Here is a 15386-nt window from a genome sequence, read left to right as displayed (position 1 = left end):
GGTCCGTCTGCTTATTTGCTGTTGTGCTCAAGGGTTTTATGGTGGTGGAATAAAAATGACAACCACATGCACACTATCATACATATGCAAATATGTGTAAAAAAAAGGGAGGGACTACAGGGGAAAATGGGGGAAGTTACTGTTGGAAACACCCACTGGGGAAATGAGTGGCAGATACAGTTTCACACACGGAGGCAGTGGATACACACATCAGAGCCGCTCTTCCTGCACGTACTTCTGTTTGTCTCGGGACTCCCGGGACTTGGGCCGGTTCTGTCGGTTTGCCGTGGATGGGATGGAGTGGACGGAGGAGCTCTTCTTGCTAGAGGACTGGGACGAGTGGGAGGAATGGGAGAGGCTGGCCCGGGACTGGCCGGCGTTGTGGTCAAACTGCATTAAGCAGAAGATCAGGTCCGTCGGCACGAGCTCAAACTCGTACGGGGGGTTGGTGATGACATACCTGGATGCGGAGAGCAAAGAAGTCACAGAATGAGGATAATGTGGTGGAGATTTCCCCTCTCTGAACCAGACCAGGTCTACCTGAGGATCCCAGCCAGCCCAAGGCCTTAGACAGTATCTTCGTAGTGGAATCTGTTTAGCTCCACAGAGGAAGTCAGCCCTCCCAGAGATTCCGAATTGGCTCTAGACAAGCGAGAAACAAGCAGTACTTCCTGCGGTCTATACACCCACTTCAGTACAGCGTCCAGTTCCCTTCCGATCCTGAGACGCACAAGCGCAAGCAGGAGGCTTCAAGGGCTGCACTGCATCTCCCATCCTAGACTGTTACACCCATCTCATACCCGTATCGCAGTATCTTTGCTTACCACCATCTAGCAGAACCTTAGTCCTCTCTCCCTCTTTATCTTTTAAAAATCAACGTTGGTGAAGGATTTCACTAAATGGAAAGCTATAAGACACCTCCCTGCCTATGTGTCCCTCAGGCTTTAACTGTTCTCCTCAAAGATCACCTTTTTCCCTGATTAATAGCAGATATGACTAAACAATCACCATTTCATTTCTAGTAATGGATCTCAAAAGTGTGGCTCTCAGGCCAGATAGACAATGTAAATTCTTTTTTGTAGCTGATGTATACTTGATTTACAGCAAGGTGTACAGCAAAGTGATTCAGTTATATATATATAAATATATATATTTCATATATAATTATATATATATTTATATAAAATTATATATATATATCATCCATTATATATATAACAGATGAGTCTCATATTCACCTAACTTTGAGAATCTGCTAGACTACAGAAATTATGTTCAATTCTGGCTCTATTGTATAATCTCTGGGCATTCAAACTTCATATTTTATATATATGAAGTTTTATATATATAAATATATATATTTATATATTTATATATATTATATACAATATATATTTATATATAAAACTTCATATTTATATATATTTATAATTTATATGTGTATATATATATATTCTATTTCAGATTCTTTTCCATTTTAGGTTATTATAAGATATTGAATATAGTTCCCTGTGCTATACAGTAGGTCCTTGTTAAAATGCAAATTCTTAAGCAACTCCACTCAAGTCCTACTGAGTGAGACACTCTGGATTGCGGATCAAGCAATTTGTGCCAACAAAGGTCCATCTAGTCAAGGCTATGCAGTGGTCATGTATGGATGTGAGAGTTGGACTGTGAAGAAAGCTGAGCACCGAAGAATTAATGCTTTTGAACTGTGGTGTTGGAGAAGACTCTGGAGAGTCCCTTGGACTGCAAGGAGATCCAACCAGTTCATTCTGAAGGAGATCAACCCTGGGATTTCTTGGGAAGGAATGATGCTAAAGCTGAAACGCCAGTACTTTGGCCATTCATGTGAAGAGTTGACTCACTGGAAAAGACTCTGATGCTGGGAGGGATTGGGGGCAGGAGGAGAAGGGGACAACCGAGGATGAGATGGCTGGATGGCATCACCAACTCGATGGACGTGAGTCTGAGTGAACTCCGGGAGTTGGTGATGGACAGGGAGGCCTGGCATGCTGCGATTCATGGAGTCGCAAAGAGTCGGACACGACTGAGCGACTGAACTGACTGAACTGACCTGAACAGATGAGTCTCATATTCACCTAACTTTGAGAATCCGCTAGACTACAGAAATTATGTTCAATTCTGGCTCTATTGTATAATCTCTGGGCATTCAAACTTCATATTTTCATTTCATACCAGTTAAGTCAGGGTAATCAGAGTACTTTTAAAAAGCACCCCCAGAGGTTCTACTCTGCAAGTAGGTCTGAGGAACACTCATCTATCTCATGGCACTGTTTCCTGAGGTATATTATACAAACATACTGACTTTGACAATTCTAGGATGTACTTTTAATTTTAGGCTGCTGTGAATTTAGTTTAGAACTGTAATCTTTTTTCTGCTTCAGGCAATAATATACAGTTTTCTTTAAAATAAATATATAAAGTAAAAGAGTGAGTCAACTGAAAAATACATTAAGTAAAAATATATGTGTCCATGAAAATAGAATATATATATATAACTGAATCACTTTGCTGTGCACCTGAAACTAACACAACATTGCAAATCAACTATACTCCAATAAAAATTAAATATATATATATGTGTGTGCTTGTGTGTGTGTGTGTGTATATATATATATATATATATATATATAGAGAGAGAGAGAGAGAGAGAGAGAGAGAGAGAGAGAGAGTGAGTGAGAGAGAGAGCTTCCCAGGTGGTGCAGTGATAAAGAATCCGCCTGCCAAGCAGAAGACGCAGGTTCAGTTCCTGGCTCGGGAAGCTACCCTGGAGAGGGAAATGGCAACCCACTCCAATATTCTTGCCTGGGAAATCCCATGAACAGAGGAGCCTGGCAGGCTATAGTCTGTGGGGTTGCAAAAAGTTGAACACTATTGAGCAGCTAAACAACAATGACAGGTATATATGTATGTGTGTGTGTGTATATATATAGGTATCTATAGATACATATATATGTAGGTATCTATCTGTCTATCTATCTATCTATCTATATATGCCTAAGACAGGGCAAAGGATCCATTTACCTTAAACAGTAGCAATATGAAATATTTCTATGTGAGATACCAACAGAATTATCCCAGTAGCAGGAGTTTGGAAGACATGTTTTCCTTCAGACTTGTGTAATTAGGTGATAGATGGAACTATCCCATAAAACTTGAATTCTCCCCACAATGTCTTTATACTTGCTATTGTAATTAAAGAAAAAAGCATCCCATAACCACCACCAAAGTCAGCATTGGATTTAATATGGGCAGAGCAATTTGCATGTTGAGAACACACATGTAGACTTTTGCCCTCATTGTGGGAGACAAGAGAGGGCATTTCTGTCTCTGCCTTTGGGAGGGCAGAGTGGAAACATACTCACCTCTTCGTGCATTGGCTGGGGGTGCTGAGGTGAGCATCTCTCAGCCGATAAATTCCAAAACAAAGCATATTGTATGTTTTCAGAGCTTTGCAGAACAGATCACCATAACAACCACCATCCTGGGAGACAACAAAAGAACAGAGAGAAAAATCATTGTTATTTGCCTGAAAGTAAAGGTCCTGGGAGTGGGAGGGAAGGGCCTTTTCATGAAAGCTCATATTAGTGTCTCCTGAGTCGGAAGGTCTGTGCCGAGGACCAGTGGCTGAAGAAGTTAAATGTGCTTTATAGCCTACACCCCAATGTTGGTGACTTTTTAGGATCAAATAAGAATGGGTTTTCCTCTGGTTCTCTCCAGTTTTCCATCTGCAGGAATGAGAGCTCTAAGGAGCTGGTGCCTCTCCTTACTTTAAGGTATGATATAAGCTTGAAAGTCTCAGATGTCTGTTTGGCTAAGGAGAAGAAATCAGCTCTGCAAAATGTTGATGATGTTTAGCCCCAGCTCAGTTGCAACCACAGTGATCTGACCGTGTTGTCAAAACTGCTCAAGTGATAATTAAAATCACTACCAGAAGAAAAGACCCCACCAGGTACTATGGTGACAGGCTCTTTCAGAGAAGGACTGTGTGAAAAGCACAATTTACAGACCTTGGAGATGGCAAGGGTGGAAGAGAATGTGTTTCCCCAGGAGCTGGAGGTCTGCAGGCTGAATAACTGGGATTCACAGTTCTAATCAGTTCACAGTCATTTGCCAAGGGTCTGGGGCCAGATGAGGAATGTGAAAGCAAACTCATCCAGAAGCACTGGCTTCCTGCAGCCAGCTAGCTTCAGGTATTAACACAGGAAGGGCACCAAGGGCTGACTTCACTGGGAATAAAGTGACTCCATCTGTCCTTCCTGTTACTGAAACTGCCAGATGGGCCTCATGCTAGAGAACATGACTGGAACCAGATCTTACCGTTATTTAAAGTCTTTGTTCTTTTAAAATGTTGTTGTTTAGTCGCTAAGTCATATCCAACTCTTTTTGCTACCCCATGGTCTGTAGCCCACCAGGCTCCTCTGTCAATGGGATTTTCTCAGGCAAAAATACCGGAGCAGGTTGGTTGCTATTTCTTTCTCCAGGGAATCTTCTCAACCCTGGGACTGAACCCACATCTCTGGCATTGGAAGGCAGATTCTTTACCACTGAGGTGTACCAGTGAGTAAATGATAGATAAAAAGAGCCACTAGCTATGGAGATGACCTTTCAAAGAAGCTCTAAGTCTAACACAGATTTTTGTCCCTCACCAAACTAAAACATGGTGCAAATTAGCATCACGGTTTCGGAAGTCATGGAGAAAGTGACCCTTTCCTTGGCTCCTTCTCCACTATTTGGACTTTCTGGGTGACAGGCAGTACTGTTCATACAATAGCTTACTGGCTCCTAAGACTACTGGTCCAGCCCTTGAATACATTCATGGAGTTGGGCTGGGAATAAAGGTCAATTAACACTTCATACTTTTGCCAGAGTGCCTGAAGCAGGCTGGTGCGTGGAGCCCAAAGGGAGGCCGGGGTCACCTCTGTAGCAGGGAGGGCAGTGGGGGAGTGGCTGAGTCCACATCCAGAATTAATAGCCCGCGTGCATGTGTGCTAAGCCACTTCAGTCCTGTCTGATTCTTTGTGACTCTACGGACTGTAGCCCACAGGCTCCTCTGTCCATGGGATTCTCCACGCAAGAGTACTGGAGTGGATTGCCATGTCCTCCTCCAGAAATATAATAGTCCACAGGAGCTTTTAAAAAACAGTGATGGCCAGGACTCTGGGCCTGACCGTGACATTAGTGGTTTTCAGAACACCATAGCTTATTATGTGCCTCTAGACCCACTGGCCCAACCAAGTATCTCATGTGGATTCTTTATGTCTCTAATTCCAGACTGAGGTCTCCTAATTCTGAGGCTGGAACTAGTCACTTTCCCCTAGCCCCGCTCCTCGCTGCAGAGGTGGCCCGTGCCTCCCTTTGGGCTCCACATTCCAGCTTGCTTCAGGCACTCTGGCAGACCAGTTAACGTGCAGTTGGGGTTAAGTAGCCCTGATCCATGCTAAGACCTGCAGAATGGGTTCCCTAACTTGTGTGCATCTGAAAACACCTGATGCCTCCCGTCTTGTGGCAGAAGATACTCTAGGAGAGTCAGTAAGCGCATGGACTCTGAAGCCAACATTCCTGGTGCAAATTCCCTGACAGGGCCAGTCCTCAGTTTCTCTGAGCCCCAGTTTCCTCAGAGCATCTGATAAGAGAACCTATGCCAAAGGGTCACCGTGGGGATTAAATGAATGAATCCATGTAAAGAACCGAGCCTGATACACAGTAAACCATGAGCATCACCTCTGATAGCTCTTTTCATGTGGAAAGAACCAAAGGCAAGGGTCTAGCCTGACACATTCAGATCTGGTCATTTCCAAATAACAGGCTCAGGTGCCCTCTGCCCCCTGAACTCACCCCCAGGTCTGCAAAGGGCCCGTCCAGCAGCGCTAACTGGGCCACACGGCAGCGGTCCCTGTTGGCCAGCGTCTGGGGGGTGCTATAGCCCCCACGGAGTGCATTCTCCTCGGCGATCAAAGCCTCCAGCTCTGGCGTGGCTCCTCCAGTCACCAGGGTCCGTATCAGGGTAAGGATGTTGTCATTGAAGTATGTCTGGGAAGAGATGGGCGCAAAGTCCTTTAAGCACACACCCTAAAGTCACGACAACCGACATTCAAATTACAACTTCTCTTGATGTCTCCTGTTTAAAGTTCTGGCCTGTCTCTTCAAACAGTTTTATGTGGGAAGTGAAGACAGCAGCCTCCAATTATTTCATGCTTTTCTCTCCTACTTGGTTCTGCCACGAGAGCCTGACTTTAAAACCTGAAATTCAATGGATTTTTATTAAAGGGCTAAAATTGAAATGGTTGGTGTTTATCATAATTGGTGCTAGTAGGGATGTAAATACGGCTTCCTCTCCTGCTTGCTAAGGGACTCTGGGCGTATGTAACAAAATGCAGCCTGACCCAGGCAGGACGGCCTCTGAGTTTCTGCAACCCACATGCCAGGAAGCTGCTTCCCCCGACAATGGGAGAACTTCTCTCTTTAGAATGAGATGCCAACAGCATCATTAAGGCCATGCGTTCAACAATTTATCACATATTTTGATAATAGGCTAAACCGGAAGTTTCTGTTAATTAAATATGCCAGATAAGTGCATGACAAGGTGGATACCCTGGTATTTTTGTCTTTAAGTAACCTCTGTGGTCTGAGACGAAGATAGCTTATTAAGGAAGTTTCCCTCAATGTGTACATTTGTCTCCCATCTGAAACATAACAGGTCTGTCAGGAACAAAACAATAGGAGTTTTAAAAAATTAATAGGATGTCAAATAAAAGAGCTCAAAAAGGCATTTTTCACACAGCCTAATTCAAGGGAAATCTCAGTTAAGGGTCTGTTTTCCATTTTCCAGTGTAAGAAGAAATCAAACAGGCTAAATAATATCAAGCTAAAGTTTGCCTGTGGCTTTTGAAGATGGATGGACCTTTTGAAGCAGGTTAGGCAAGACAGCTGCATTTTTACTTCAGCAGTTTTTTTGGACAGTTCACCTGGTAAAAATCCAGTGGGTAACAAGCCAGGTAAAGGATGAGTTCTCTACAGCTTGGCCATCATGGTTCTATGTCTCGGAGGAGGTTGCCTAATCTTTCTGGGCTTTGATTTTCTCATCCGTGAAATAAGCACCATCATTAAGATCAAGTTTATATGCAAAGAATTCCAGGAGGATTTCTGAGTTAAAATCGTAGCTGCTAGTGAGGCTAGAATCCCTAGGTTATTGAAGTACTCACAAAAGCACCCAAAGTGATGCAAAATCTCAACAGCAACAGGAAACTAGGAATGTGATTCAGAACCAATCAGGCCCTAAGGAGAAGGTATCATCTGCCAGAGCTTAGATGCCCCCTGGGGGGCAGAGAAGCTGAATGAGAACAAATATAGCAGGAACCACTGCTGGTGTGGTTAAGGGGTGAGAGGCAGGCTAGGGGTTCAGCGCTGACCTCGCCACTTAGTAGCTGCATGACTTTGGAAAGTTATTTCTCAGTTTTGTGCCTCAGTCATGATCTGCAAAATATAATAGAGTGGGTTACAAGGACTATATAACTGATACATGTGAGGCACTTAGAAAAGTGTTTTGTGCACAGGGAGCACTGAGAAATACTTTCGGGACTGATATCAGAAACTCAGGCCTTTGTCACCTACTGTTTAGTACACAGAACTCTGCTCAATGTTACATGGCAGCCTGGATGAGAGGGGAGTTTGGGGATGAACAAATAATCATAAATGTATGGCAGAGTCCCTTTTCTGTTCACCTGGAATCATCACAACATTGTTAATCGGCTCTACCCCAGTACAAAATAAAAAATTTAAAAAAGAAACTTGGGCCGTTATTGATGAAAAGACAGGTCAATTCATGACCAATTTTCCCTTTCAAAAAGTCTTTTCTAGCTTTTTTTTTTTTTTTTTGGTGGGGTAGTGGGGTGGGGTTGCAAACCAAGGCCATTCATTTTACCCTTGAATCTGCACTTCCCAGACTGCCTCCATGCTAAGATTCCATTTAGACTTAGCAAAGACCCAGCAAGGGTTAATGGGGACTAGATGCTGAGCTGTGACCAGAGCCATGTGGGCCACCACAGGTGAACTCTCATGGAAACTGGTTCAGGGCACACATGTAAAAACTTTTCCCAAAGTCGTCAGAGGTAAATTGTCTTCTATATAGTTCAATAGACCATCGTTCGAAGCAGAAGCCCCCTCAGCTCTGTGGCACATTAAATGAGGGAGTGCCAGACACAGAACTTTGACAAAGGCCTTTGTGCTATAATTACCCTTCTAGATCAACACCCAGGGAGGAGTTCGCCAGCGTGCGGTATGGACGGCAGAACACTAATGACCTCATGGTGAAACACAGACCTCTGTCAAATGTACAGACAGAAATAGCTACTATAAACATTTTTTAATATTTACTGGAAGAAGTAAAAGAAAAATTGAGGAAGCATACGTTTTAGCATCAGAATCAATTTTAAAAAATAGTATCTCTAACAAACAAAAGATCAGATGATAAGAAAGCTGACTTCATACAACTTATTCAATTCTTTTAAAATGTAAGATATTGAAATTTTTAAAAAATATAATTTTAAAATGCCTGATAAGGATCCAATGCGTTTTCATGATAAACACACTCAAAAAACTAGAAATGGAAGGGAATTTCCTCAATCTGAAAAAGGACATATATTAAAACATCAGACTTATAGGTGAAAGATTGAAGCTTTCCTTTTACATTAGGAACAAGACAAAGAAGCCAGCCCTCACCACTTCTATTAAGCATAGCACTGGAGGTCTTAGCCAGGGCTAGAAGGAAATAAAGGTATCTATATAAAAACTGAAGAAGAAAAATTATCTCTATTCAGAGAGGACATGACCTTGTATATAGAAAATCCTAAAGAATCCACTAAAATAATATTCTTGGTAATAAATGAATTCACTAAGATTGCAGAATACAAAACCAATCATTTGTGTATCCATGCACGTGTTTATGTTTATGAAAAACATAAAAATGAAATTAAGAAAACAATTCTAATTACAATAGCATCACAAAGAATAAAATACTGAGGAATAAATTTAACCAAGGAGGTATAAGTTTAATACACTGGAAACTAAAAAATATTGTTGAAATAAAGAAAATCTAAATAAATGGAAAGACATCTTATTTCATAAATTGTAAGACTTACTATTCTTAAGATAGCAATATTCCCCCAAACAATCTATAGATTTATTGCAATTGCTATCAAAATCCCAAAGACCATTTTTATAGAAGTGAAGAAGCTCACTTTAAAATTCTTGTGAAATTGCAAGGAACCCTAAATAACCAAACCATCTTGAAAAGGAAAAACAAAACTGGAGGACTCACACTTCCTGATTGTGAAGCACACCACAAAGCTACTATAATCAAGAGAGTATGGTATTGCCCTAAGGATAGACTTATGGACCACTGGAATCAAATTGAGAATCCAGAGATAAACTCATATGCTTTGCATCAATTGATTTTTCAACAAAGTTTCCAAGATCATTCTACAGAGGAAGAATATAGACTCTTAATCAAATATTGCTACCACAGCTGGGTATCCACATTCAGAAGAATAAATCTGGATCCCTACCTCACACCCTATGCAAAAATTAATTCAAAATGGATTGAAGACCTGAATATAAAAGGCAAAACAATCAAACACTTAGAAGAAAACATAGAAGTAAAGCATTATGCTTTTGATTTGAAAACTGATTCTTAAATATGATACCCAAAGCATAGGCAACAAAAGAAAAAAATTGGTAAATTAAACATCAGAATGAGAACTGTCTGTGCACAAATTACACTATCCAGAAAGTGAAAAGAAATCCTACAGAGTGAGAGAAAATATCTGCAAACCATATAACCCATAAGGACCTAGTATCCAAAGTATATATTTAAAAATATTACAATTCAACAACATAAAGAAAAGTAACCCAAATTTTAAAATGGACAAAAATGAGCAAACTTTATTTTAAAATACCAGTGAAATGTATTAAAACATGGAATTTTTGAAGAATATATTATTATCAAACAATGTAAATTCAAAAGTAATTCTTGAAAGAAAAAATATGACATAAAATTATCTATCAGTAATCATCAAATCATTTTTAAAAGTCAGAAAAATGAGGTAGGAGAAAGGAGGATGGAAGTAAAGACACATGTAATCTCCCTGATCTTATAAAGGAAGAAATCAAGAACTACTAAATTTTCTAGATAATAGTATAAGCAAAATGTAGCTTCAAATACATTTATAGAGTATCTGGTATCCACTAACTGGAGTTAAAAACAGAATATATAATTTGCAAATCATTAGAGAAAATAAGCATACAAAAATAGACCAATGCCCAAGGATAGATAATAAAGGACACAATTATCAAAGCATAAAGTATAATGCAAATTTTAGCATTATAGATTATATAACTAAATATAAATGAACTAAATGATTTGATAAAATGCAAAGCTCTCAAACTTGTTCAAAAACTAAAATCAAAATCAAACTCTGGTGTCTTCAGAGACAGGAAAACACACACACACACAGAGCAAAGGAAGGTATATTTAAAGGGAAAACTTTTAAAAAATTTAGTATCAAATTAACTACATGTTCATAGTTAAAATTTACAAAAAGTATATAACATTTATGGAGAAAATATTATAACTAAAATATAGACAACAAAACTAATTAACCATTATAGTAAAATAAATACGGACTGAGAGTCATATGTAAAAGCGATATGTGAAATATCATTGTGCTTCTTGTTTTCACAGCTCAAACAGGCCAAAAGCATAAGGAAATGAAGGATATAATAATATGGGTACCCCAAACACAATAAAGTTATTTTCCCAGGCTCAAAAAAAAAAAAAAATGGGCATTTAGTACATTTGTGCTAAACTTTATAACATTTTTAGTTAGCTTCCAAGTAATGCTAATAAATCATGATCAATGGCCCGAAGTATAAAATCTCAATATACATACTAAAATATTAGATGTATGGCCTATATTTTAAAAATAAACATAATAGTAGAAAGAAAAGTAAATAACCCAATACTTCAAACTTCTTTTAAAGTATCCTAAATAATTACAGATCAAGATGGAAATAAAACTCAAGAATATAGAGTATTAAAAAATTAAAGACTATTTGAAAATAACACACAAAAGTGTCATGGATTGAGGCCAAAGCTACGAATTCAGAACCTTAAATGCTTTTATCATTAAATATAAAAGAATGTCAACTAATAATTCTTAAAATAATTGTTTTTGGTTGTCCTTTTTTATCTGAGAAAAATAGAAGGTTGAAATAATAAAGCATCAATTAATGAAGTAGCAAGAGGATATTTAGTACTTGATAAAATTACATAAATTACCTCTGGAAACAGTTTATGAAACTGTCCTTCAAAGTTTTGAGAACCATACTCTAGTAGTTATAAGGAGTTAGCAAATCAAGGCCATGGGAAGAATGTAGACTGTCAGCTGTTTTTGTTTTTTTAATAAAGTTTTATTGAGATGCACACATGCCCACTTGTTTACTAATGGTTTTTGTGCTATGATGGCAGAATTGAATACTGTCAACAGAGTCTATATGGCTCTCAAAAGCCTAGAATATTCACCATCTGTCCCTTTATAAAGAAGTTTGCTGTTCCATTTCTTAATACAATAAGGAGAGCATGACACACCCCGGAGAAGGGACGTTTACTCAACAAATGATTCAGGGGAAATTGCTATCTGGAAAATGTTTTCAACAATATGGAAATGATTAAATAAGTAATGATATATTTATGTGACTTACATTGTACAGATATTAATATTATGCTTTCAGAGAGTATTTAACGGCATGGTAACAATTACATGACATAATATTAAAATATATTAAAAAAGCAGGATCCAAAAATCACTAAGATCTAAAACTCATGTTAAAGTACAGACCTCCAAAGATATATAGTCATATAAAAATATTTAATATTATGTAAATACTAAATATTTAGTACCTCAAAATTTGACATGGAAATTAATTCCTGGTAACAGAATTCTGATTCATTTTCATTTTTTTCCTGGAATTCATTTTATATATTTCCTACTATGAAAATACATTTACTTAAATTTCTAAGACAGAAAGCAAAGGGAATTTATACAACTCAGTAGCAAAAAAAAAAATAAAATAAAATTGATTAAAAAATGGACAAAGGAATGGAACAGACATTTTTCCAAAGAAGATATTCAAATAGCCAACAGGTACTTTATAAAAGATGTTCGACATCACTAGTCATCAGGAAAATGCAAATCAAAACCGTGGTAAGACATCATCTCATACCTGTTAGAATGACTACTGTCAAAAATATGAGAAATAAGTTTCGACAAGGTTGTGAAGAGAAGGAAACCTTGTAAACTGCTAGTGGGAATGTAAGCTGATACCGCCACTATGGAGAACAGTGTGCTGGTTCCTTGAGAAATTATAAGTATAGCTACCATATGACCAAGCAATTCCACTTCTGGGTATATATCCACAGGAGAAGAAATAACTATCTCAAAGAGCTATCTTTTTCACCCCTGTGTTCACTGCGGCATTGTTTACAATAGCTAAGACATGGAAACAGTCTAAGTGTCCACTGGGAGATGAACCGATGAAGGAAACGTGGTCTATACTTACACAATGGAATATTTAGCCGTGAAAGAAGGAAATCTTGCCCTATGCAACAACATGGATGAATTCTGAGAGCATGAAGCTAAGTGAAATAAGTCAGAAAAATATAATTTATACTCTCACTTATACGTGAAATCTAAAAAACCCCCGATCCTATAGAAACAGAGAACAGACTGGTTGTCACCAGGGGCAGGAGGTGGGGGCTGGGAGAAATGGGTGAAGGTGCTCATAGGATATAATTAATAAATTCTGGAGATACAACACACTATAACACTGTGCATAAAGTTAACAATACTGCACTATACATTTGAAAACTGCTTAAGAGAGTAGATTTTTACAGTTCTCAGCAACAGCAAGAAAAAATTGTACCTGGGAGGTGATGGATGTAGTAACTAACTTTACTGTTGTAATCATTTCACAATATATACACACATCATTGTACACCTTAAACTTTATAATGTTATAATAATGATATAAATCAATGATATCTCAATAAACTTGGGGAGGAAGGGGGTAAATGTTATAAATGGTATAAAATGCTGCTGCTGCTGCTAAGTCACTTCAGTCGTGTCCAACTCTGTGCGACCCCATAGACGGCAGCCCACCAGGCTCCCCCATCCCTGGGATTCTCCAGGCAAGAACACTGGAGTGGGTTGCCATTTCCTTCTCCAATGCGTGAAAGTGAAAAGTGAAAGTGAAGTCACTCAGTCGTGTCCGACTCTTTGCGACCCCATGGACTGCAGCCCACCAGGCTCCTCCGTCCACGGGATTTTCCAGGCAAGAGTACTGGAGTGGGGTAGCAGTAGCAGCAGGGAAATTCCATGGACAGAGGAGCCTGGTAGGCTACAGTCCATGGGGTAACAAAGAGTCGGACACAGCTAAGAGACTAACACACTGACAGGATATCTGATGACTTCTCTTGTTCAGGAGGCAGGATTTAGGCATAAAATCTATAGAAAAATTCCCAAAAGACCATATGCATTTACATGGTTATAGACACAAGTTAAAATTATAGATACTTCAGAACTACCACCAACTCAGTTGAAGGACCCCCTAAGGAAGATGATAATCACTGCTCACCAAAGTGCAAGAGACGGCATGTACACACCAGTGATGGTGGTGCAATGGTATAATTGTTTCTGGGGGATAATCTGGCAATAGATACCAAGAGTTTTAAATATGTTCATATTTGTTTAAAACCCAGTAAGTTTACCTCAAAGTAATGTTTCTTCTTGCTCAAAGATTTATGTACTATAATACTTATCACAGGGTTAGTTATTTTTATAATAAAAATGATTAAAAACTGAAATGCCCCACAATAGATAATGTTTATCAAGATTCTGGGACATTCATATGTTTGAGTCTCAGGAAGTCCTACATGGAGACCTTACAATGATTCCCAAGAAAATGACATGATTAGATACTCTGATAAAAATACTAAGTCTGAAAAGGAAAAAAAACCCAAGATATAAAACTGGATGATTCCATATTTATCTAACCATCTGGAAGGAAATATACCAAAATACTAGCCAGGCTGATCTTTGTGTGTTGGGAATATGGTTTATTTAAATTTTCTTCTTTATACATATCTGCACTTTCCCAAGTTTCCCATGGAACATGAATTCATTTTCTAAGGAAAGCAGCCGATGGTTCTTAAACAAAGAACACTCCAAGTTCTGCTTTGCAACAATAAGTCAGGAAGGTCAACATGAAAGGTTATTGTTTTGTCAAATCTTTAAGATTTGACCTTAAAGTGTTTCCCTTTCTGTGCTGAAATCAGTTACACTGAAACAGCTTAATCTTTTTGATCAATCAGTCACTGACATTTATTGAGCACCTACTAATCCCTGGCTCTTGGTTTGGACCGAAATTGTATGCTATTCCAAAAGTGTGTCACTTTCAAAATTGCCCATCAAGGGGTATAATTTCAGGGTGGGTCAGAGGGTTTCAGAGGTCCCTGTACAATTCTAGAACCACTCACAACATTGAACACAATTCTCTGGCCCCTGAGCTGGCACTGTACCCCAGATCTCTCTCCTTGATTTTTTCATACAGGCATCAAGGAGCGGAGCCATAGGTAACAGTCTCTGCTGTGACGGAGTATAATGACGCCTGTCAGGGAGCACTCTTGCTCCCATTTTGGTGCCTCAGTATTCAGCTGCAGAGAAGTCCTCTGACATTACATACAGGTGTGCTCTGAGCACGTTTCAAGGTCTCTTTGTGATCTGAGCAACTTGGTGGAAAGACAATGCTTCCCCTGATAAAAGATGTCCAGTCGTTCTGGGGGGGGCAAATTTCTTTATGGGCCTGGGGTACCACTCACAGAACATAGACAGGTCTGCCATTAAGCATTCCATCCAGTGCTTTCTGCTTAGGAAGTGACAGTTTAAGCATCACGAGGGCAAACCAGGTGCTAGGACTTCAAATGCCAGTTCAAAGACCATTACTGTGGAGGATGCGGCAGCTAGAACAAACCCCTCCACAACTCATCTGGCCCAGAAGGCATCATTCTTTCCTTGGGTAACAGAGACACCAGATGGAAGAAACACAGAATTCTGTAACACACAGGTGTGTGCCTTAGCCTCCTAAGCTTTTGTACTCCCAGTCTTTCCTGCGCTCTGCGTGGGCTTGTTCACTATACTTGTGCAAGAAGGCTTGTGAGGAAGTCTGGCATGGACTCTCCAAACCAGGCAGGACTAGTCTCCAGGAATGCTTTCAGGTCTGACTCTTTGCAACCCTATGGACCATAC

The 15386-nt window shown here is 39.4% G+C and overlaps 1 protein-coding gene across 30 annotated transcripts in view; it reads right to left on the bottom strand.

Moving 5' to 3' along the window:
- KCNMA1 (potassium calcium-activated channel subfamily M alpha 1) overlaps positions 1-15386 on the bottom strand; it is a 768728-nt gene that overhangs the window by 15533 nt on the left and 737809 nt on the right. For 23 of the 30 annotated variants that reach the window (XM_018042414.1, XM_018042422.1, XM_018042398.1 and 20 more), the window contains 3 exons: positions 5863-6057; positions 3390-3508; positions 236-460 (listed from right to left, as the gene is read on the bottom strand). In XM_018042414.1, the coding sequence (XP_017897903.1) occupies positions 236-460; positions 3390-3508; positions 5863-6057 (539 nt within the window). Of the gene's footprint in view, positions 1-14; positions 461-3389; positions 3509-5862; positions 6058-15386 lie in introns of those variants that run through there. The other 7 variants (XM_018042412.1, XM_018042399.1, XM_018042400.1 and 4 more) reach the window with 1 other exon arrangement.

Source organism: Capra hircus, chromosome 28 (genome assembly GCF_001704415.2).
Source record: "Capra hircus breed San Clemente chromosome 28, ASM170441v1, whole genome shotgun sequence".
NCBI classification, from domain to species: domain Eukaryota; kingdom Metazoa; phylum Chordata; class Mammalia; order Artiodactyla; family Bovidae; genus Capra; species Capra hircus.
This window is presented reverse-complemented; position numbering and strand designations above follow the sequence as displayed.